This window comes from Theropithecus gelada, chromosome X, assembly GCF_003255815.1.
Source record: "Theropithecus gelada isolate Dixy chromosome X, Tgel_1.0, whole genome shotgun sequence".
Taxonomy (NCBI): domain Eukaryota; kingdom Metazoa; phylum Chordata; class Mammalia; order Primates; family Cercopithecidae; genus Theropithecus; species Theropithecus gelada.
In genome coordinates this window covers 17,685,185-17,705,143 of record NC_037689.1, presented here as the reverse complement: position 1 = coordinate 17,705,143, position 19,959 = coordinate 17,685,185, and the positions used below count along the sequence as shown (strand labels likewise).

General features: G+C 37.9%; 1 protein-coding gene across 4 annotated transcripts in view; it reads right to left on the bottom strand.

Moving 5' to 3' along the window:
- CASK (calcium/calmodulin dependent serine protein kinase) overlaps positions 1 to 19,959 on the bottom strand; it is a 392,463-nt gene that overhangs the window by 62,971 nt on the left and 309,533 nt on the right. For all 4 annotated transcript variants that reach the window (XM_025372348.1, XM_025372349.1, XM_025372350.1 and 1 more), the window contains 2 exons: positions 5,020 to 5,097; positions 2,420 to 2,500 (listed from right to left, as the gene is read on the bottom strand). In XM_025372348.1, the coding sequence (XP_025228133.1) occupies positions 2,420 to 2,500; positions 5,020 to 5,097 (159 nt within the window). The remainder of the gene's footprint in view (positions 1 to 2,419; positions 2,501 to 5,019; positions 5,098 to 19,959) is intronic.

Here is a 19,959-nt window from a genome sequence, read left to right as displayed (position 1 = left end):
CTAATAATAGGTATTAGATAACATCTATTAGGCATTAAGCATATGTCAAGCATTGTGCTACGCACAGTAGATATATCAGCTATTTAATTCTTATTTCAAGCATTGTGCTACGCACAGTAGATATATCAGCTATTTAATTCTTATTCTGACTCCACGAGTCAGAGTTCATAAAGTTAGGGTGGCAAGGATGGAGTTCAACCCCAGGTCATCTGAAATCACAGCTTTAACCACTTTTATACTATAGAACAGTGGTCCCCAACCTTTTTGGCACCAGGGACCCATTTTGTGGAAGATAATTTTTCCACAGATGGTGGCAGGGTGGGTGGGGGTGGGGGACAGAGGTCAGGGGATGGTTTTGGGATGAAACTGTTCTACCTCAGATCATCAGGCATTAGATTCTCATAAGGAGTATGCGACCTAGATCCCTCGCATGCACAGTTCACTATAGGGTTCCCGCTTCTACGAGAATCTAATGCCTAGGCTGATCTGACAGGAGGGGGACACAGGTGGTAATGCTTGCTGGCCTGCTGCTCACCTCCTGTTGTGCGGCCTGGTTCCTAACAAGCCACGGATGGGTACTGGTAGTGGCCCAGGGGTTGGAGACCCCTACTATAGAAGACTTGCTGTTTAAAAGGGAATGAATTATAATCTGGGGAAACACAGCACATACGCATGGAACAGTGAACAAGATAATATTAACGGTAATTTTACTGCAGATATTTGTGATTCATCAAATTGGAGGATTATTAACAAAGCATATAGTTTCTTTATTCTCCTGCTCTGTGAAATAGAGATAATCACAATGACTAAATGAGATCATAAGCTCAATGAGAACAACAAAATTGGGCCGGGATATGGAAGGACAAAGAAAAATTGCCCTGGCTCATTCACCAGGAAGGGACCTGCTCTGGCAGGCCAGAAAGCATTAGAATGTTATGTAGGTGAATACAAACAAGTGGAAAACAGTTAGAGAAGAGAAAGTCCAAGAGAAGTGTAGAGAGGTTACAAGAGATCTTGACAACAGAGGTGAGATTTGAACGAAGTTCTGTGTTTATGCACCTAGGTTGTAAAAATGCACTCATCTACAGGCATTAGAACCTGTATCCTAATGGTAATTCATTGGACAGTGCTGTTATCATAGGATAAAGTCAAATACTCTCAGGGATTATACTTGAATTCAGCCTTTAATGCTTGGGTGGGAGAGTTAGGAAGGATGAATATGGTAATTGCTTCTTTCCAGGTAGTTACTTTGAGGAAAAAAAAAAATTATTTCAATAACTTGGTTAAAGGTTTAGAAACACTATCATAAAACAGCATATATATAATAACTCACAGGCAATTGCTTTGATACACATATTATACTGTTACTATTATTTTAGAAGTGTCACCTGTGGCCAGGCATGGTGGCTCATGCCTGTAATCCCAGAACTTTGGGAGGCTGAGGTCGGAGGTAAGGTCAGGAGCTCTAGACCAACCTGGCCAACATGGTAAAACCCCGTCTCTACTAAAAGTACAACAATTATCCAGGTGTCGTGGTGCATGCCTGCAATCTGAGCTACTCGGGAGGCTTAGGCAGGAGAACTGCTTGAACCTGGGAGGCAGAGACTGCAGTGAGCTGAGATCGCGCCACTGCACCTCACCCTGGGTGACAGGGTGAGACTCTATCTCAAAAGTAAATACATAAATAAAAATTCAAAGTATCATCTGCAATAGTAGTAATAAGAACAAGGCTTTTAAGTCAGATTTTCTCCCAAAGGGCAGTGAGGTAAATTTTCCACTTTTCACATATTTTTCCACATAAACTGATGTGGTTAATGCTTTTAAAATGGTATATTCAACATGAATTTCCATCTGTAATTGTGTTTTTGTATTGCAGTTAGGTAGATAAGCATGGACCTTTTTCCACAGAAAAGTATCTTATCTATTTTGAGCTTTGTTTAGTTATTTAGCTTTATATTTGGCTAAATACAGGTGTTATCCCCATTTTCCATAGAGTAGAAATGAACCAAGAAAGTGCAGAAGTTTTGCATTGTCAAAAGAGATGTAATTCTTCCCATATATCAACTAGATTCAGACAATTCTTTATTATTGAAAACTGTCTCTAATTTTAGTTCTTTGTGGTTTAAGTAACATAAACAGTTCCAGTGACTAAAGGACTATCCCATAAGAAAGAAAATCCCTTGTCTGATGAGTATAGTCCCTGAAAAGCCACTTCACCAAGAGTATCTTTACGGTTGTGACACAAAGTAAACAAAAGAATCTTAAAATATTTGGTATTACCTGGTATTGTAATCTTAGTAGTCTCATATGATATGGATAAAAATGCATGAGATGAAGCTGGCTACATTTTATGAGGGTAGTTTAAAAACTTCTTTTGAAAGTGAGGTTTCAGTTCTATGGAAGTTTAATTATTACTTACCATGAAATGAGGTTGTGTTAAAATACGCTTTAGTTCCTTTGCGTCGTTATTCTCAGGATAACATGAAATTTCTTCCAATACCTAAAAAATAAACAAGATATGTAATAGTACAAACATGATACAAGATCTACATAATGTTAAATTCTTTTAAGTTAAAAATTATGAATGGATTTTTATGGCAGGCAAAACAATTATTTTGAAAAACTTTTCATTTTATTCAAATGTTATTAATACATAGAAGAACAGTATTGATGGTAATAAAAATGAAGTAAATTGTTCTAATAGTCTGTCAACTATAACCTAAAAAGTTATTGAAAAATACAAAACAAAATGACAAGCCTGCAACATATATTTATTACGGATTTATGAAACTTAACGGAAGAATATCTCTGAATATCTTTTTCCAAACTCACCATAAAAATCAATATGGACAAAAAGTTAATAAGAAGTTTTCTTTTATATTAACAGCACTGCCAGTTCCCTTTAGAAATGTCAAAATGACACTGGCACAAATAAAAATGATTTCAAGAACAGTACTAATTAATTAGACTACTTAAGAATACACAAGTAATTTTTCTTTAAGTAATGTAGAAAATGCAAAAATGCCTGCCAGATCAATGTTATTCCCCATAGTCATCTGCCCACATAGAGAAAGCCATGCCTCTGCTAATGGCTCTTAGGGTTAAATGCCAGGGAGCCTAAGAGAACAATTTTTTAAAGCCTTATTTTTTCTTTCCACTCAAATTTTCTTCACTAATTAGTTATTAACATTTTTCTGCACAGGTAAAAATGGTTGTGTTCAAATAAAATTGTTTTCAAAAGTTCTCCTTTACCACCAGGATGGAGTTTACCTGTTTATTTATGGGACACGAACCCATGAAAAAGCCTCTGTTCTTTTTCCGAGTAAACACCTGCTGCTATTCTAACTGCAGACGGCTGGATTCAGAGAGGTTTGCATTACACTCAACTGAATTCCAACCATCAAGCCAATCAAGGATTGCTTCAGCACAACTGGATGGCAGGAGCATACCACCACTCATCCAGGAGGACTCTCACCTCAACCTGTGAAAACCATACAAAAGCTTCCTACTGGGGCAGGAGGGGATGTTGTGAGGTCACATGGCCCGAGCCTTAGATTTTAGCATCATAACTAGAATGTTCTGTGCTATTCAACTGCTGCCTCAGGGAAGAAAAAACAAACAAGCAAAAATGACAGAACTTTCTTATCCAAATACTCTGTTCATTAGAGTGCTGGTTATGCTGTTAATTCATATTGTTTCAAGATGATAAACCAATTATCCTTGGTGTATTTTATGCTCTGAGTTTTTCTACTAGTGAAATGAGAGGACGAAACCACACACTCTCTCTGGGTCCTTGCTCCTCTCCTAGTTTATTTTTAAATACAGAGGTGTGGTATTTCCACATAAGCAGGGCTAGGGGAAAACCAGCAGGTTTTCATTGTCCATTTGAGCCAAAGAATTGTCCCCAGAGTCTCTGCTTCTATCCGTGTATTGTGAAGACAGGGTGGTGATTCATGCCTCTATCAGTGATACCTTAATTTCCTTCTATGAGCCCTCGGGGGCGAAGTCAGAGACAATTCCTCCAAGCCAGTCCTGACCAAGTGGGCAGGCCGGGCGGCCTCCACTGCCTGGGTCTCATTTCTCAGTAAACATACACCATGTTCCAGTACAGACTTTGTGTTTAAAATCTGGTAGGGAAGGGACTGTGTCCTTCATAGTCTTTCACTTAGTAATTTCACTTTATAAGAAATAATTTTTCTAAAAGAAAAATGTTTATTTGCACAAAGACTGACATGATCAAAAAATGAAAAGAAAAAAAAAACCTATGTGTCTAACAATGGGAGAATTGCTAATATGTTATACTTTAATAACAGCAAAGAAAAATATTACAGTCATTAGAAGTTATATTTGTAAAGATCAAGTAGAAACATGGAAATATGCTTATTATATAATAGTAGGTTAAAAAAAGACACATTTTGATTACAACTATAAAAAATTTATATGCAAATGGAGAGTGACTGGAAAACGATATATAAAAATGGAAACTACTGTGTTAGGGTGATGAGATTATGGATCTATTTTTATTTTCCAAACTTTCTGCAATGTCGTGTTTCTATCATAAATAGGTTTTTAAAAGTTTGTGACAGATATAGCCACATACATTGACAATCTACAAAAATGACTTCTTTAAACTCAGTATATTTAATGCTACAGAAATTTAATTAACTTTCAAACATTAACACCTTCAAAAAGCAACTCAAATTTTTATAGCATGTCTATTTCCACCAAGTGTTGTAAAATAACTTTCTTTTTTAAAAAACAGAAAAAGAGAAGTAAAATTGATGGTAATGTATTCAAGTTTACATTGCAGAACCAGAACTAGAAATCTAGGCAATATTGCTGCAGAGATCTTTTTTTCTTTTCTGTATGTTCAGTAATAAACTTAGAAATACTAAATCTGAATATAATGAGTCAAATTGTGACTCCAGGGAAACTGCCTCTTAATGCACAACAGAAATGTCTTCAATAAAGGTAGCAAATATGATGACGCCAAATACTTCTATAAAATACATCACTTACCTCTTTGGCTCTCTGTACTGCATCACTTGGAGGATTCCTGATTTGTGGTGAAGACTTTGTGTTTATTTTGTCATATAGCTAAAAAGCAAAGAAGGAAATCCAGTAAACACTCACAATTCTTTGCTAAAATTCAGAGCTTTGTATTTATTATTTCACTAAACAATATTTTCCTTTTAAAAAGGCAGGCTGATGATTTCAGTGGGATCCTCTTGGTAATAACCTCTGAATTGTTCCGTGAAACTTGTCAGAATATGAGTCTCATGCATATCTTTTCAAAAAATCGCCTTTAAATAGATGGACCAAAATTCTGTCAATGTGGCAATTTCCTTGTCATTTTAAATTCGTCAATATTTCCTCAATCACAGAGTTTGTTTCCTCTGACAGAAGGAATTTTCAATAGCCTGAATACGGAGTAAAATGAAAGAATGCTTTCTGGCCAAGGCACGTCTATACGGAGTAAAATGAAAGAATGCTTTCTGGCCAAGGCACGTCTGGAAGAATTTTCACAGAAACCTAAATCTTGGGAAAGGGCAAACCCAACTCCTTCTAGGAAGGAATGTTCTCACAAAGGTTTATGGTTGTTTTACTAGGGCTGTTCATTAACAGAATCAGTGGTATCCTTCAGCAGGAAGTCAAGGACATAAACTTTTTTTCTTTTGACTCTGCAACTTCAGGGTGGAGAAGACACTGAAAAGAGAGTAAATATACATCGGGCGCGATGGCTCATGCCTATAATCTCAGAACTTTGGGAGGCCAAAGTGGGCGGATCACCTGAGGTCAGGAGTTCGAGACCAGCCTGATCAACATGGCGAAACCCCGTCTCTACTAAAAATACAAAAAAATGTGCCAGGCGTGGTGGTGGGCGCCTGTAACTCCAACTACTTGGGAGGCTGAGGCAGGAGAATCATTTGAACCTGAGGCGTAGAGGTTGCAGTGAGCCGAGATCACGCAATTACACTCCCGCCTGGGCAACAGAGCAAGACTCTGTCTCCAAAAAAATAAAAAAGAAACTAAATATATTTCTAAAATTCCACAAACCTAAATATATTTCTAAAATTCCACAAACCTAAATGATCCAAAGTTCAGCTTTCTGAAGAACATACATTTAATTCTTTAGAGAAAAATCTCTGTAGTTTAGAAATACAATTAAAATATTAATTTCTACCTCAAATAAAATGTTTCATAGTCAACAGTCTGCTTTGAAAAGTGAAAAGTTAAAGATGACCTCAGCTGGTGTGAACACTTCTATTTCCTAACTTCTCTAAAATAGGTGGGGATTTTTGTTGTCAGTTTTGTTCTTTTTTTTTTTTCTTCACCTACTCTGTACACCAATGCTAGTTGAGAAGTGAAATACTGACTATAAACATTCTTCAGATTACAGTCAGATTTGTTTATACTGATGCAAGATAAATTTTTATGACTTGTAAATATTTGGGCCACATCATACATAAAAATGCCTAACAAAAGCAATGTGAAGATAGAGCAGGGACAATTTTTTAAATGATGTATTAATTAAGAAAGCACTACTAAATCAGAGATTAAATAAATAGTATAAGTAGACTAGTAAAATGCTGCTCTATTTAAAACATTATATTAACATTTTAGTGAAGTGGTGATTTGTGGCTGGTCCACTAAAGTTTGCCCAAATCCCTGTAAAATATATGTGGGCAGTCTCCATCTTCTGAATGCTTTCTATCTCTAAAGAAATGTCAATGTTGTAACTGGGATCATATTTTCCCACAAAAATAATGTTATAAATAGTGATTAGGTTTCCAGACTAGCCTATAAAAATGAATTGCACTGCACGCATGCAATAAAAATAGTAAAACAACAAAAAATCACCACCCAAACCCAAACAAAATGCAAAACCAAAAAAACTATGAAACCATGAAACACACACACACACTACATTACATTTGCAAGATGAGTACGTTCTAGTGATCTGCTGTACAACATTGTGTCTATCATTAACAATACTGTATTGTGCACTTTGTTTTTTCTTTTTTTTCTTGAGATGGAGTCTTGCTTTGTCTCCCAGGCTGGAGTGCAGTGGTTCAATCTCGGCTCACTGCAGCCTCTGCCTCCTGAGCGATTCTCTTGCCTCAGGCTCCTGAGTAGCTGGGATTACAGGCACGTGCCACCATGCCCGGCTAATTTTTTTTTGTATTTTAAGTAGAGATGGCGTTTCACCATGTTGGCCAGGCTGGTCTCTAACTCCTAACCTTGTGATCTGCCCGCCTCAGCCTCCCAAAGTGTTGGGATTACAGGCTAGAGCCACCGTGCCCGGCCAACAATACTGTATTGTGCACTTTAAAATTTGTTGAGAGGGTAGAGCTCCTGTTAAGTGTTGTTATCACAATTAAAAAAATACATAACACTTTAAAAACACATTTAGTCATCACCTGATGTGTCATAATATTAATTATCAAGGAAAGTTTAAATAATCTAAGTGAATACATAACAATATTTTTATAAAATCTCAAACCCGGCTGGGTGCAGTGGCTCACACCTGTAATCCCAGCACTTTGGGAGGCTGAGGCAGGCAGACTGCTTGAGCCCAGGAGTTGGAGAACAGCCCGGGCAGCATGGCAAAACCCTGTCTCTGCAAAAGAAATACAAAAATTAGCCAGGCATGGTGGCATATGCCTGTATTCCCAGCTACTCGGGAGGCTGAGGCAGGAGGATTGCTTGAGCTCAGAAGGTCAAGGCTGCAGTGAGCTATGATCGCATCACTGCACTCTAGCCTGCGTGACAGAGCAAGACTTTGTCTCGGAAAAAATTAAAATTAAAAAAAATCTCAAACATGTTTGAGGAAAAGAAAGCAAATTTAATTTGAGGCTTTACAAGTTGATAGCACTATCACTTTATAATGTATAATTCCATGATAAACTAAGTTTTGCCTTTTTCTTGATCAAGGACTATTATCTTCAACATTTTCAACTATGATTATGGTTCATTTCTATTTAAACATTTAATAAATGGACATCAATTTTTCTCACAAAGAAAAAATAATCCCACAACTCCCCAAATTGGAGACAATTTTTTGGCCTGGTCTTACTATGTCAAATACAGTTGCTTAGGTCTTATATCTGTAATTTCTTAAGAATGTGTGGCAGAATCAGATGTAGTACTTATGAAACATAGATTCCTGGACCCCCCTTCAGACCTACTACATCAGAATTTAAGAAGGAGGTCCAGAAATCTGTGCTTTAATAAACTCCTTAGGTATTTGAAAATCTTATGTCCAGTGCTAACTTTTGAGAGTATTAATAGTACTACTACTTAATAGCAACAATGGTAATTACTACTTTTACTGAGCACTTACTAGATGATCGTTACTAGTCTAAGCTCTTAACATATACTCATTCATTTAACTTCAAACAATCCTATGCAGTTGGTTACCCCACTTTAAGATGAGAAAAATGAGGCACAGAGTGGTCAAGTGAGAACTGCTGTTCTATCCGTACAACTTCATAGATGGCACACAAGTGCCTGGAATCTCTTTTAAGGCACTGCTCCAAGGAATATGTTCAGACCAAATTTTATTCCATACATTTGGTCTGGTCTGATCCAGTTGAATCACCTAAATTAAATTAAATTCATCTAAAGTTCAGTGGAAGTAGTGGCAGGGGGGAGTGAGGGGGAGGTGGGATGCTTAATATGAAAGGCAGATACAATGGGAAGGAATTAAAAGATGGGGCTTCTACCTGAGGTGGGGGCATTGGGCTCTGCTTCTTCTAAAAACTGCAGCTCTCAAGTCCTAGAAACTGCACCTGTCAAGCCAGCCACAGGATAGAGAGGATGGTGTCCATGTGGCAAAGAATACACTGTGAATCTCAGCTGCCGGTTCATCAACCAAAAGGGCAAGCAAGAACTGAAGCACGAGGGAGTGAGGAATGGGCTTATTTTGTCACTGTCAGAGAGAAGTGACCCTTTGTTGGTTCATTCACATACCTATCCACTCAGTATTTATTGAAGTCTTACTATGTACTAAAATGTGGGGTTCTATGTACTAGGGATACAGAGATGAAAAAGATGAGAGTTCCTGTCTTCAAAGAGCTCACAAATTCCAAAAATCTGTATAACCAAAGGCCCAGAAATGTATGAAGGATTCATCCCTTTGGAGACCTGAGAGTAAGTAGTTTGGTCACCAGCAATTATCAACTGGCAATGATCTCAGTGGGCAACCCGAAGTTGGAGACTATCTTGATGTATATGCATAATATGTCAACCTTCATTTCTCCCCACCAACTTCTATATTTTTGTCTTAGAGACTTAAAATACTTTAGTGATATCCATAGCATATACAAAGCATTTGAGAAATATGGCAAAGCAGGTAAATAAAGTCATCAATGGAAAAAAGTTCGAATGCGATGTAACATTAAAGTGTTTAAAAACAGTAGTTAGAAACATAGTGCTTTTGGATTTCTCATTATCATGGGTCATCTGCATACTATATGCTGCCTGCAAGGATATGCAGGACTCAAATTTCAAATCTAGGTAGAGTTTTGCCAAGGTCTGGGGCAAGTGAGAGGTAGCTGGACTTTGAGAACAAAGGAAGACTGCAGCTTGTCTTTCTTACCCTTTACCCACCCCCCATTCCATCATATATAAAGAATATATAAAATGTTACTTGGGACCTTACCAGTAGTCTTGGACTTTCAACTAAAGCCCAAAGCTAAGGCCAAGAAGAAGTAAATGGCAATGAACCTGCTATGAAGCTGCTAGACCACTTCTCCAGGGCTTGCTGAAAGGCAGTCAAAATGACCCTTCCACATTCACCCCAGGACCCCTCATTCTGCCTATAGAGGCAGGAGTCTGGGATTTGTAGGAGTCACAGGACTAAGAAGAGCAAGTATTTGATTATTTCCTTCTCATTCTTGTTGGGGAAGAAAGGAGAGGGGATTGCACCCTCCCTCATACAAAGTGAAGGTTGGTAGATGCCCCAAAAGAACCACACATTAGACACTGGAGGTACCAGCCAGAAGAGCTCACTATCTCATTCTCTGGAGGGATGCTTGCTGAGTTGTAGCAACTTATAGGCCCACTTTGGTACACTAGGAAGGATCTCTGTGTGTGAGAGAGTCCTTGGGGCAGCTTGACATGTGGCATTTGGGGTCCTAAGCAAAAAGAGACTGGTGCCTGCCTCTTTCATGGCTGGAGGCCACCTGGGGCAGATCATGCTTGTAGTGTATGTTGAGTTAAGCATGTGTGTGTTTCCCATGAGTCAAGGAGACACTGAAGAAGGCAGCCTGGCTGGAGCCATCTGGATGCAGCCCTGCCCAGGAGGACAAGAGGACTCAGAAGTAAAAAGCTATGTGGTAACACCTGGGGTCAGGCGACGAGAACATGTTTCTGAGACCAGGAGCTGAGTATACTGGCGATGCAGAAACCACACGTCTGCAACTCAGGACAGAGCCAACCCCGGGGTGTCTGCCACCCCAAGGGCATCAACAGCCAAGAGGGAACTGAATGTCTGAGGTACATTATTATAGAACATGCTGTTTAAGTGGTTCTTTTTCTTTCCCACGACCAGACTCGGGTTCTCTGACATTAGGTAACAGCCCCTAGCATGAGGCTGAGTACACAGCAGTGTTTAAGAAATGCTTCCTCTAGAAAAAATAAGTATTATATTTGGACTAGTACATAGAAATTGTAAGCAGATTTTTTTAAAAATTCAGAATAACAAAATAAACACATCAGGAGTATTTATTTCAGCTTGTTTCTTTAGGAACCAGATATTATTTCTCTTCGATCCTGCATGTGCAGTTAAAAACTTTCCCTCAAAATTAAGAAATATGTTTTGACTATATTTAATTCTTTCTTTTGTATCTTTCAAGTCTGACTTACTTTATACAATTTTCAAGGTAAAAGAGACCTTAGGGCTAGATGTGGTGGTTCATGCCTGTAATCCTGGCACTTGGGGAGGCCATACGAGGTAGGAATATCACTTAAGCCCAGGAATTCAACACCAACCTCGGCAAGATAACGAGACTCTGCCTCTACAAAAAATAAAAAACTTTGCTGGGTGTGGTGGTGACTGCCTGTAGTTCCAGCTACTCAAGAGGGGGAGGTGGGCGGATTCCCTGAGCCCAGGATGAGTGAACTGTGATTGTGCCACTGCACTCCAGCCTGGGTGACAGAATGAGACTCTGTTTGGGGTACAAAAAAAAAAAAAAAAAAGAGGAGACCTTAGGTGTCAACATGATTCAACTCCTCCATTTTAAAAAGTCAAAAGCTGAGTTCCAGTCAGGTGAAGTGTCATGGTCAGGGTCATACAGCCAGAGTAGCAGGGACCTGACCCTGCCCTGCTGATATGCTGTCCTTTCTCTCATCCAGATCTCCTCAGCTTGTTACTAGAATTCAGTAATACACAGTGCCTTGTGCCAGGGAGAGGTCTTTGGCAAATACTTGGGAAAAAAGCTGTATAAAATTCTATTTATAGGCTGCAGGGAAAAAATACACTCAATATGATTTGAAAACTATTAGCTAATCAATTACAAGCCTTGCCATGTTAAAGAATGTCAGGATTCTCACCTGAGGTGAGGAGTTCGAGACTAGCCTGGCCAACATGACGAAACCCCTCTCTACTAAAAATACAAAAATTAGCCGGGTGTGGTGGTGCACGCCTGTAGTCCCAGCTACTAGGGTAGCTGAGGCAAGAGGATCGCTTAAACCCGAGAGGCGGAGGTTGCAGTGAGCCGAGATCACCCCATTGGACTCTAGCCTGGGCAACAGAGAGAGACTCTGTCTCAAGAAAAAAAAAAAAAAAAAAGAAAAAAATAGAATGTCAGGATCCTAATCCTATCCTGGCAAGATAGGAAATATTTTAGGCTTTGCAGGCCATATGGTCTCTGTCACAGCCACTAAACCCTGTTGTGTTGTGTGAGGGCGGCTGTTAATAATCCATAAATGAATGAGCATGGCTGTGTTCCAATAAAACTTTATTTACAAAAAACAGGTGGCCAGCTGGATTTGGCCCAAGAGTCATAGTTTGTGAATGCCTGCTCTAGAAGCTTAAATTCAAGGTATATTGGAATGACAAAATGAAATTATTTCCTCTTGCTATTTGCTTTCCTGAAATTTGAAGATATCAGGTATATTTGTAAAGCTGAGGTGTGAAGGGGGAGGAAGAGAGAAGGAAGAATGTTAATAAATTATCCCCAGAGGGAAAACAAGAATGAATCTGTTACTGTTTACTCTCTTTTTCTTTTCTTTTTCTTTTTTTTTTGAGACAGAGTCTCGCTCTGTCACCCAGGCTGGAGTGCAGTGGCGCGATCTTGGCTCACTGCAACCTCCACCTTATGGGTTCATGCCATTCTCCTGCCTCAGCCTCCTGAGTAGCTGGGACTACAGGCGCCCACCACCAGGCCTGGCTAATTTTTTTTTCGTATTTTTAGTAAAGACGGAGTTTCGCCGTGTTAGGCAGGATGGTCTCGATCTCCTGACCTCATGATCCACCTGTCTTGGCCTCCCAAAGTGCTGGGATTACAGGCCTGAGCCACTGCGCCCAGCCTTGTTTACTCTCTTTTTCTAATGAAATTACCATTACGCAAATTCAGCACTTTTTATTAAAACAAACAAACAAACAAACAAACAAACAAACAAACAAAAAAAACCACGCACATACAACACCAGGGCAAAACAAGGAAATGTGAACAGCTGCAAGGGAAACAGACTGTGTCATATTGTCTCACTCACAGATAGGCCTGCTCTCTGCAAATCTCTGGCACTGAGTCAGATATGACCACACATAGCTACACTGACACGCTTCATTCATCTTTCTGTCTTAGGAAGTGTCGCCACAGTTCATTAAAGAGACCACATTCTACATTTGACATGGGTTGTTTCAAATGAAGCAGAATAAACTTGGTGGTGATATTAAATTCAAATCTCCTGAGACTGTACTTTCAAACATAAGAATGATGAAATCGGTTAATATGTCACCTTTTATTTACATTCAAAGCACTAAATCAAGTTTCATTTTTTATCATACTCCATGATATCACATTATCTTCTGATTTCTTAGTTCTCAAATAGAAACCTTTGTTTGGCTCATAGTGTATGTGCAGTATTTATCAAGATCAACATTTAAAATGGAATGCATGGTAAGAAGCTATAAAATAATTATCATTCTGTAATCCCAGCACTTTGGGAGGCTGAGGCGGGCGGATCACGAGGTCAGGAGATCGAGACCATCCTGGCTAACACAGTGAAACCCCGTCTCTACTAAAAAATACAAAAAACTAGCCGGGTGAGGTGGCAGGCGCCTGTAGTCCCAGCTACTTGGGAGGCTGAGGCAGGAGAATGGCGTAAACCCAGGAGGCGGAGCTTGCAGTGAGCTGAGATCCGGCCACTGCACCCCAGCCTGGGCGACAGAGCGAGACTCCGTCTCAAAAAAAAAAAAAAATTATCATTGAGTTGTATGTCCCACTAACTTTTTTTTACACAGAGAAAACCAAATCTAAGGACCAGAATGTATATTGGTTTGGACAAGTTTATAACTTTTGCAACTATACTGTAGGCATAGGCTTGTAGGGTTGCAAAGAACACTGATGTTCACTAGCAACCATCATCTTATCACTTATAGATACTGAAGAAGTTTCCTGCTGGAAAAGAATTAAAGTTTGCAAGAGTCAAATATTTAGCTGCAAAGTATTTAATGCATGTGTCTGTGATGATCCTAATAAAACAGATAATAACAGTGTGCACAGAATTACACTGTGTAGCAATAATGAACACTGAAATAACTTGTTCTGGAAACACAGACTATCTTATTAAGAACTTTCTTCACGGTTTCTGTGAATTATGTGGATAAATAGGAACAAAGTTCCAATGTCACATCTTTTCAGTGAACTGAGCAGATCAGCCATCAATACATAACAGGTATTTTCTCATATACATTTGAAATCCAGCAAAATATTAGGGAAAGCTGATTTAATATTGAAACATAGGGAACTGATATTCCATTACTGTACTGGAACTGATTTTCTGAAGTTAGAGATCACAGAAAACTTTGTAAGATCTAAAAATCTATTTTTCTTGCTCAAGTTTACATATAAGCTTGTTGAGGCCAGGTGCAGTGGCTTGCATCTGTCATCCCAGCACCTTGGGAGGCCGAGGTGGGCAGATAGCTTGAGGATAGGCGTTTGAGACCAGTCTGGGCCACATGTGGAAACCTTGTCTCTACAAAAAATACAAAAATTAGCCAGGCATGGTGGTGCACTCCTATAAACCCAGCTACTTGGGGGGCTGAGGTGGGAGGATTGCCTGAGCCTGGAAGGTCGAAGCTGCACATCATTAAAGATGTAGTTCAAGCTTGGAGAACAGCAGTGTATTTAGCAGTGGCCTAAAGATTGTATGATGGGCAACGTAAGCGTGAAAGAAACATTGCAAAATTTAAAATGGCATTTTCAAAAACTTAAGGAGCTACAATTAAACACTAGGAAGAACTTTTTTTCTTTCTTTTTGTTTTTTTTTTTTTGAGACAGAGTCTCGCTCTGTCACCTAGGATGGAGTGCGATGGCGCGATCTTGGCTTACTGCAACCTCTGCCTCCGGGGTTCAAGTGATTCTCCTGCCTTAGCCTCCTGAGTAGATGGGATTACAGGCACGCACCACCACTCCCGGCTAATTTTTGTATTTTATTTTATTTTATTTTTTTAGTAGAGATGGGGTTTCACCATGTTGGACAGGCTGGTCTTGAACTCCTGACCTCAGGTGATCCACCCACCTCGGCCTTCCAAAGTGTTAGGATTATAGGCGTGAGCCACGGCACCTGGCTGGAAGAACTTCTATAACCTGTCTTTCTTACAAATCTAAACACAATTTTGTACCACTGGGATATTACAAGTTACAAAAAGAAATCAAAATCACTCAGGCCATTTTTCTTTTTTGAGGTACAAAGAATGCCTCTTCTACCTGCACCAAAAATTGTTTTTCTTGAAATTTTATATTCTACAAAATTTCTAAAAATTAATTTATTTTAAATAGTTGCAAGCACTCAAATAATAGTCATACAGATGACTATCTGCATGGAGATAGCAAACTCCATTTATTTGAAGGTAATTCATTTGAAGATTCATTTCATTCATTTTGAAGATTTCATAAATCTTAAACTAAATTTGTTTCTCATCTTAAAAAGTGTGTAAATTCCTAAATCTAGTCACTGAAATCAAGGAGCAAGAGTTCCACCCTGGAATTTAGATTTTCCCTGGACTAAGGTTCAGGGCTGCTCCCAATACCATGGCCCAGTTTGTACTACATAACTCAAGTTGAAGATAGACGTGTAATGGACAACTGCTTACTGTATTTAGCGGCCAATAAGAATGTTCCTGGATGCTCTTGAGTTTGGTGTTCCAGCTTTAGTTTAATAGCTTAGCAGTGAAATGCTAGCTTAAACCAAGTTTTAGTAAAATCATGACAGAGAATATATCCTTACTTGAAGGTGCAAGAAGGAGTACAGCTGGCCTAGTAATATGCTGCTCTAAATCCATTATTAACGTTTTCTTCTGTCAGCAAAAAAGGCAATTAAAAAATCAGTACATCTGGGCCAATACAAGATTTCCTGAAAAAGCTGCAAAAATCCTTTGGATCTTGACAGCAAAAGAACCTCTAAGGAGGCCCTTGTTTTGTTTAGGTTTTATTTGTCTGTATACAGGGCTGCTTTTGTTCTAATCTTATTAGAACATTGCACTTACAGGGATTTATTTTTGAATTCAAGAAATTAAGACTTGCTTGACCTCCTAGTTCAATCCAAGAAGACTGTGCCTTTGGTGGCCTAACAACATAGGCCAGTGTGGCAGATTTCTGGTCAGTGGCAGCTATTTCTGAGAAACTCAAAACACTTGCCTCAGATGACCTAGCTTGACTGTTCTCTATGCCTTTTTCAAGTGGGCAAATAACTCTAAAATTAAGCCCTGTAAAACACAAATCATAATGCCTATTCTTGAGCAAAAGAAAGCATGAGAAAAAAAAAAACCAGTTACATGATATAATATAGGCAGATTTTATTTTGTTTTAATAAAGTCTGAAATACGGTACTTTTTAGTATCAGATACAAGAGCTTGCCCAACTATGAGAAATTTTCACTATGATATTAATTTCCTTTCTATTTTTTTAAAGTGTTAAAATCACATTTCCTAGCTTGGCTCTTATTAAGCAACTACAAGAGTTAAATGATATTTACATTAAATGAACATACCATTATTAATGTGCTGCTTTAAAAGATAACATTTATGTTACATTAGGTGTGTCAGATAATATTTTATTTAATTATTTTTGGCTTTTGCTAGCATTTTTATTTTGCATAGGTAAACACCAAGCATTTGTACTTGGTGTAGCTGTAGCAAAAATGAATTTCTGTCATGAAAAATTTAAAGAGAATAACACAAAGGCAGTCTGGCAGAAGAGTTTTATGAGATAATGTTTGAAGGGCCACAAAGAGAAGAAAACAGCTATGTTCTTGGATTATGAATGCTGCAAGCCACTCCATTGAACATTCTTTAACTGAGCATATCACATTCCTTTCTAGGGGGAAACCCCTCCTTTCCTTGAGAATAGCATAAAGAAGAATCAGTGCTTGTTGTACTTTGAAGGCTTTCTGCAAATTCCTTCGCCTTTTGGTAAAGTTGATCATGGTGTCATAAAAAGAGAATGGCACTCAGTGGGTAACACTGGTACTGGTGACAAGCCGATTCATTATTCTTGGTATTCTAGAGTAAATTCGAAACCTCGCTTTAAGAAGTAATTTATCTGAACAAATAAGGGAACTGAAAGACTCCCGTAGTCATTAACACTTTCAGTGGAAATCACACATTCCTTCACATAGATGTACAGCATAAGACCTAACTTGCAACCTAGAAAGAGTAATTGTGTGGAGATGGAACAAGGCAGAATACCCTACTATTAGACAGCCTTATTCTGAGAATTTGGTTTTTCCTAGCACATAATTATCAACCACAAAACATCAATATTGGATGAGTAGACAAACAAAATGTGGTATACACGCACGATAGAATATTACTCAGCCTTAAAAAGGAAGAAAATTCTAACACATGCTACAACATGGATGAACCCTGAAGATACCATGCTAAATGAAATAAGCCAGACACAAAAGGGCAAATACTGGATGATTTCACTTATATACGTGGTACTTAGAGTAGTCAAATTCATAGAGACAGAAAGTAGAAGGGTGGTTGCCAGGACTAAGGAGAGGGGTGAATGGGAGTTAGTATTTAATGGGTACAGACATTTAGTTGGGGAAGATGAAAGAGTTCTGGAGATGGATAGTGCTGATGGTTGTATAACAATGTGAATATACTTAATGTCATTGAACTGTACACTTAAACATGGTTCAAGTGGCAAATTTTATGTTATATATACTTTACCACAATAAAAAAGACCAAAAATTGATGTTAAAAAAGTGTCAAAAAGCTGTGAATTTTTGGAAATGGCAAATATGTACTTGAATGTAGAAGAAATGAACTAAAATAAGTTGCTCTGAGGTGTCTTCCATATTGAAAATACATAAAATTATGTAATTCATAACATTTTCAAACAAAAAACACAATTTGGACTTCTTCCATAAGGCACAACTACACGCTGGTTAATAAAACAGTTCTTGGGAGAAAAATCCATATTTAGTATTTTTGAATCCGTGGTAAATTCTTAGCCACAAAGCTAAATTTTAATTTAGTGTAATGGCCCTGTGAAATCTAGTGGGATGATAGTAAATTCATATATTTGTACAACCACCATCTCCATCCAGTTTTAGAACATTTCCTTAATCCCCCCAAATTCCCTTGTGTCACATCTAAGAACTCTTTGCCTAACCCAAGGTAATGAAGATTTACTCTTATATTCTTTTAAAAGTTTTATAGTTTTAAGCTCTTAAAGTGAATCTATGATCCATTTTGAGGCAATTTTCTTTTGTGTATGGTATGAGACAGGGTCTAAGTTCATTTTTTGCATATGGATCTCCAACTGCTCCAGGATCATTTGAAAAAAAACGACTATCCCCTTTTCCATGTAATTGCATTGGCAGTCTTGTTGGAAAAACATTGACCATAAATATGAGGGTTCATTTCTGGACTCTTTTCTGTTTCAGTGATCTGTATATCTATCCTTATGCCAACACCACACTATTTTGATTATTGTAGCCTTATAGGAAGTTTTGAATCAGTTATCCAATTGTTTTCTTTTACAAAATTGTTTTGGCATTTCCATATAAATTGTAGGATCACCTTGTTGACTTCTACAAAGAAATCCTACTGGGATGTTGATAGGGACTGCACTGAATCTATAGATCAATGTGGAGAAAAGCACCATCTTAACAATATTAAGTCCTCCATTCCAACAGTATATTTCTGTTCATTCATTTAGATCTTTCTTTCGCAGCTTTTTTTTAGTTTTCAGTATACAAATCCTATATTATTTGTTCGATTTATTCCTATTTTATTCTTTTTATAATATTGTGAATATTTGTTTAATTTTATTTTTGGGTTATTTTTTGCTCACATATAGAAATTTAGATAACGTGTGTATATTCATCTTGTATCTTGTGACCTTGCTAAGCTTGCCTACAATGCTATTAGATTTTTTGTGGATTCCTTAGTATTTTCTACATGCAAGATAACATCTCTGGGAAAGGATGATTTTACTTCTTCCTTTCCAATCTTCATGCCTTGAATTTCTTTTTCTTGTCTTAACTGCACTGGCCAGAGTCTCTGGGACAATGGTGAATAGAAGTGGGGAGTGGACAATCCTCATCTTGTTCCTGGTTGTATCAGTTTTCTATTGCTGCTTAACAAAGAACCATATGCTTAGTGGCTTTTTTTTTTTTTTTTTGCTAAGCTTATTGACATTTACTTACGTTAAGAAAGAAGAAAAAATACTTTGAGAATATTCACAACATATGGTATTTCTAGCTTTCAGGTATTTTGTTTCATGCAGTACTTTTACACTGACAATAATACTTCAAAACACGGAGGGAAACAGATACGGGAGGTTTTGCCCATCCAGTTAGAAAACAGTGGAGAGACACTCAAATTTAAAGTGAGCAGCAATGCACTTCAGTCTACAGCCCCAGGAGGCAAGAAGCACAAAGACCACCACAACTGGGCAGGGGCCCACTATGCAGCTGGTTTCATAATTGACAAAGCTGACTCTTGAGACTGGATGGGGCCCTGAGAAATTACTAGTAGCTCATCCTCTGAAGGTCCTCAGATAGGCTTTATTATTCTAGACATTTAAATGCAAATGGACTGGACTACACATTCTTGGGAAACTTAGTTTTGGCATTTCCTGATTGGCAATCTCTTTAAATATCCAAACCTAACATTGTATTTAACTTACTTCTCAGACCCCAAATTGCTCAAAAACATTATCACCAGATTATTGTAGAAGTTCCACCTTTTTCCTTTAGGAAACTTCTGAGTTCTAAAAATAAGCTCTTCTAAATATGGCTACTAATTTAATGTCATCTCAAAAAAGCAAAATAGTAAATCAAGAATTGTAGTTTTCCATGGCTAACTCCAGGCCAGAGGGAAAAATGCTAACTCTCCCTAAACAGTAAAAAATTATAATAAAGATGTTGGCCATACAAAATATGAAAGATTCCAAGTATCAGTTAATTGCTAATGAAATATCTAAAAGTTACTAAGTCTATTATAAAAGTCTACTTATAAATTAATATTATAAAGACTTCTAAATTAATTGCTACTACAATTTTAAAAATCCATCAATAAATTGCTATATTAATCTAATCACCCATTATATTTTCAGAAACCATAATTTTGAGACTTCCCACAAAAATAATCTTAATTAGGTGGGGCATTTACTATGGAAACAGCAGTGAGTAACAAATGCTAACAGCTGTTCAGAGGTATGACAGATGGCCAGTTAATATTTAAAACTTAGTTGTCAAAGTTTGGCAGAGAGA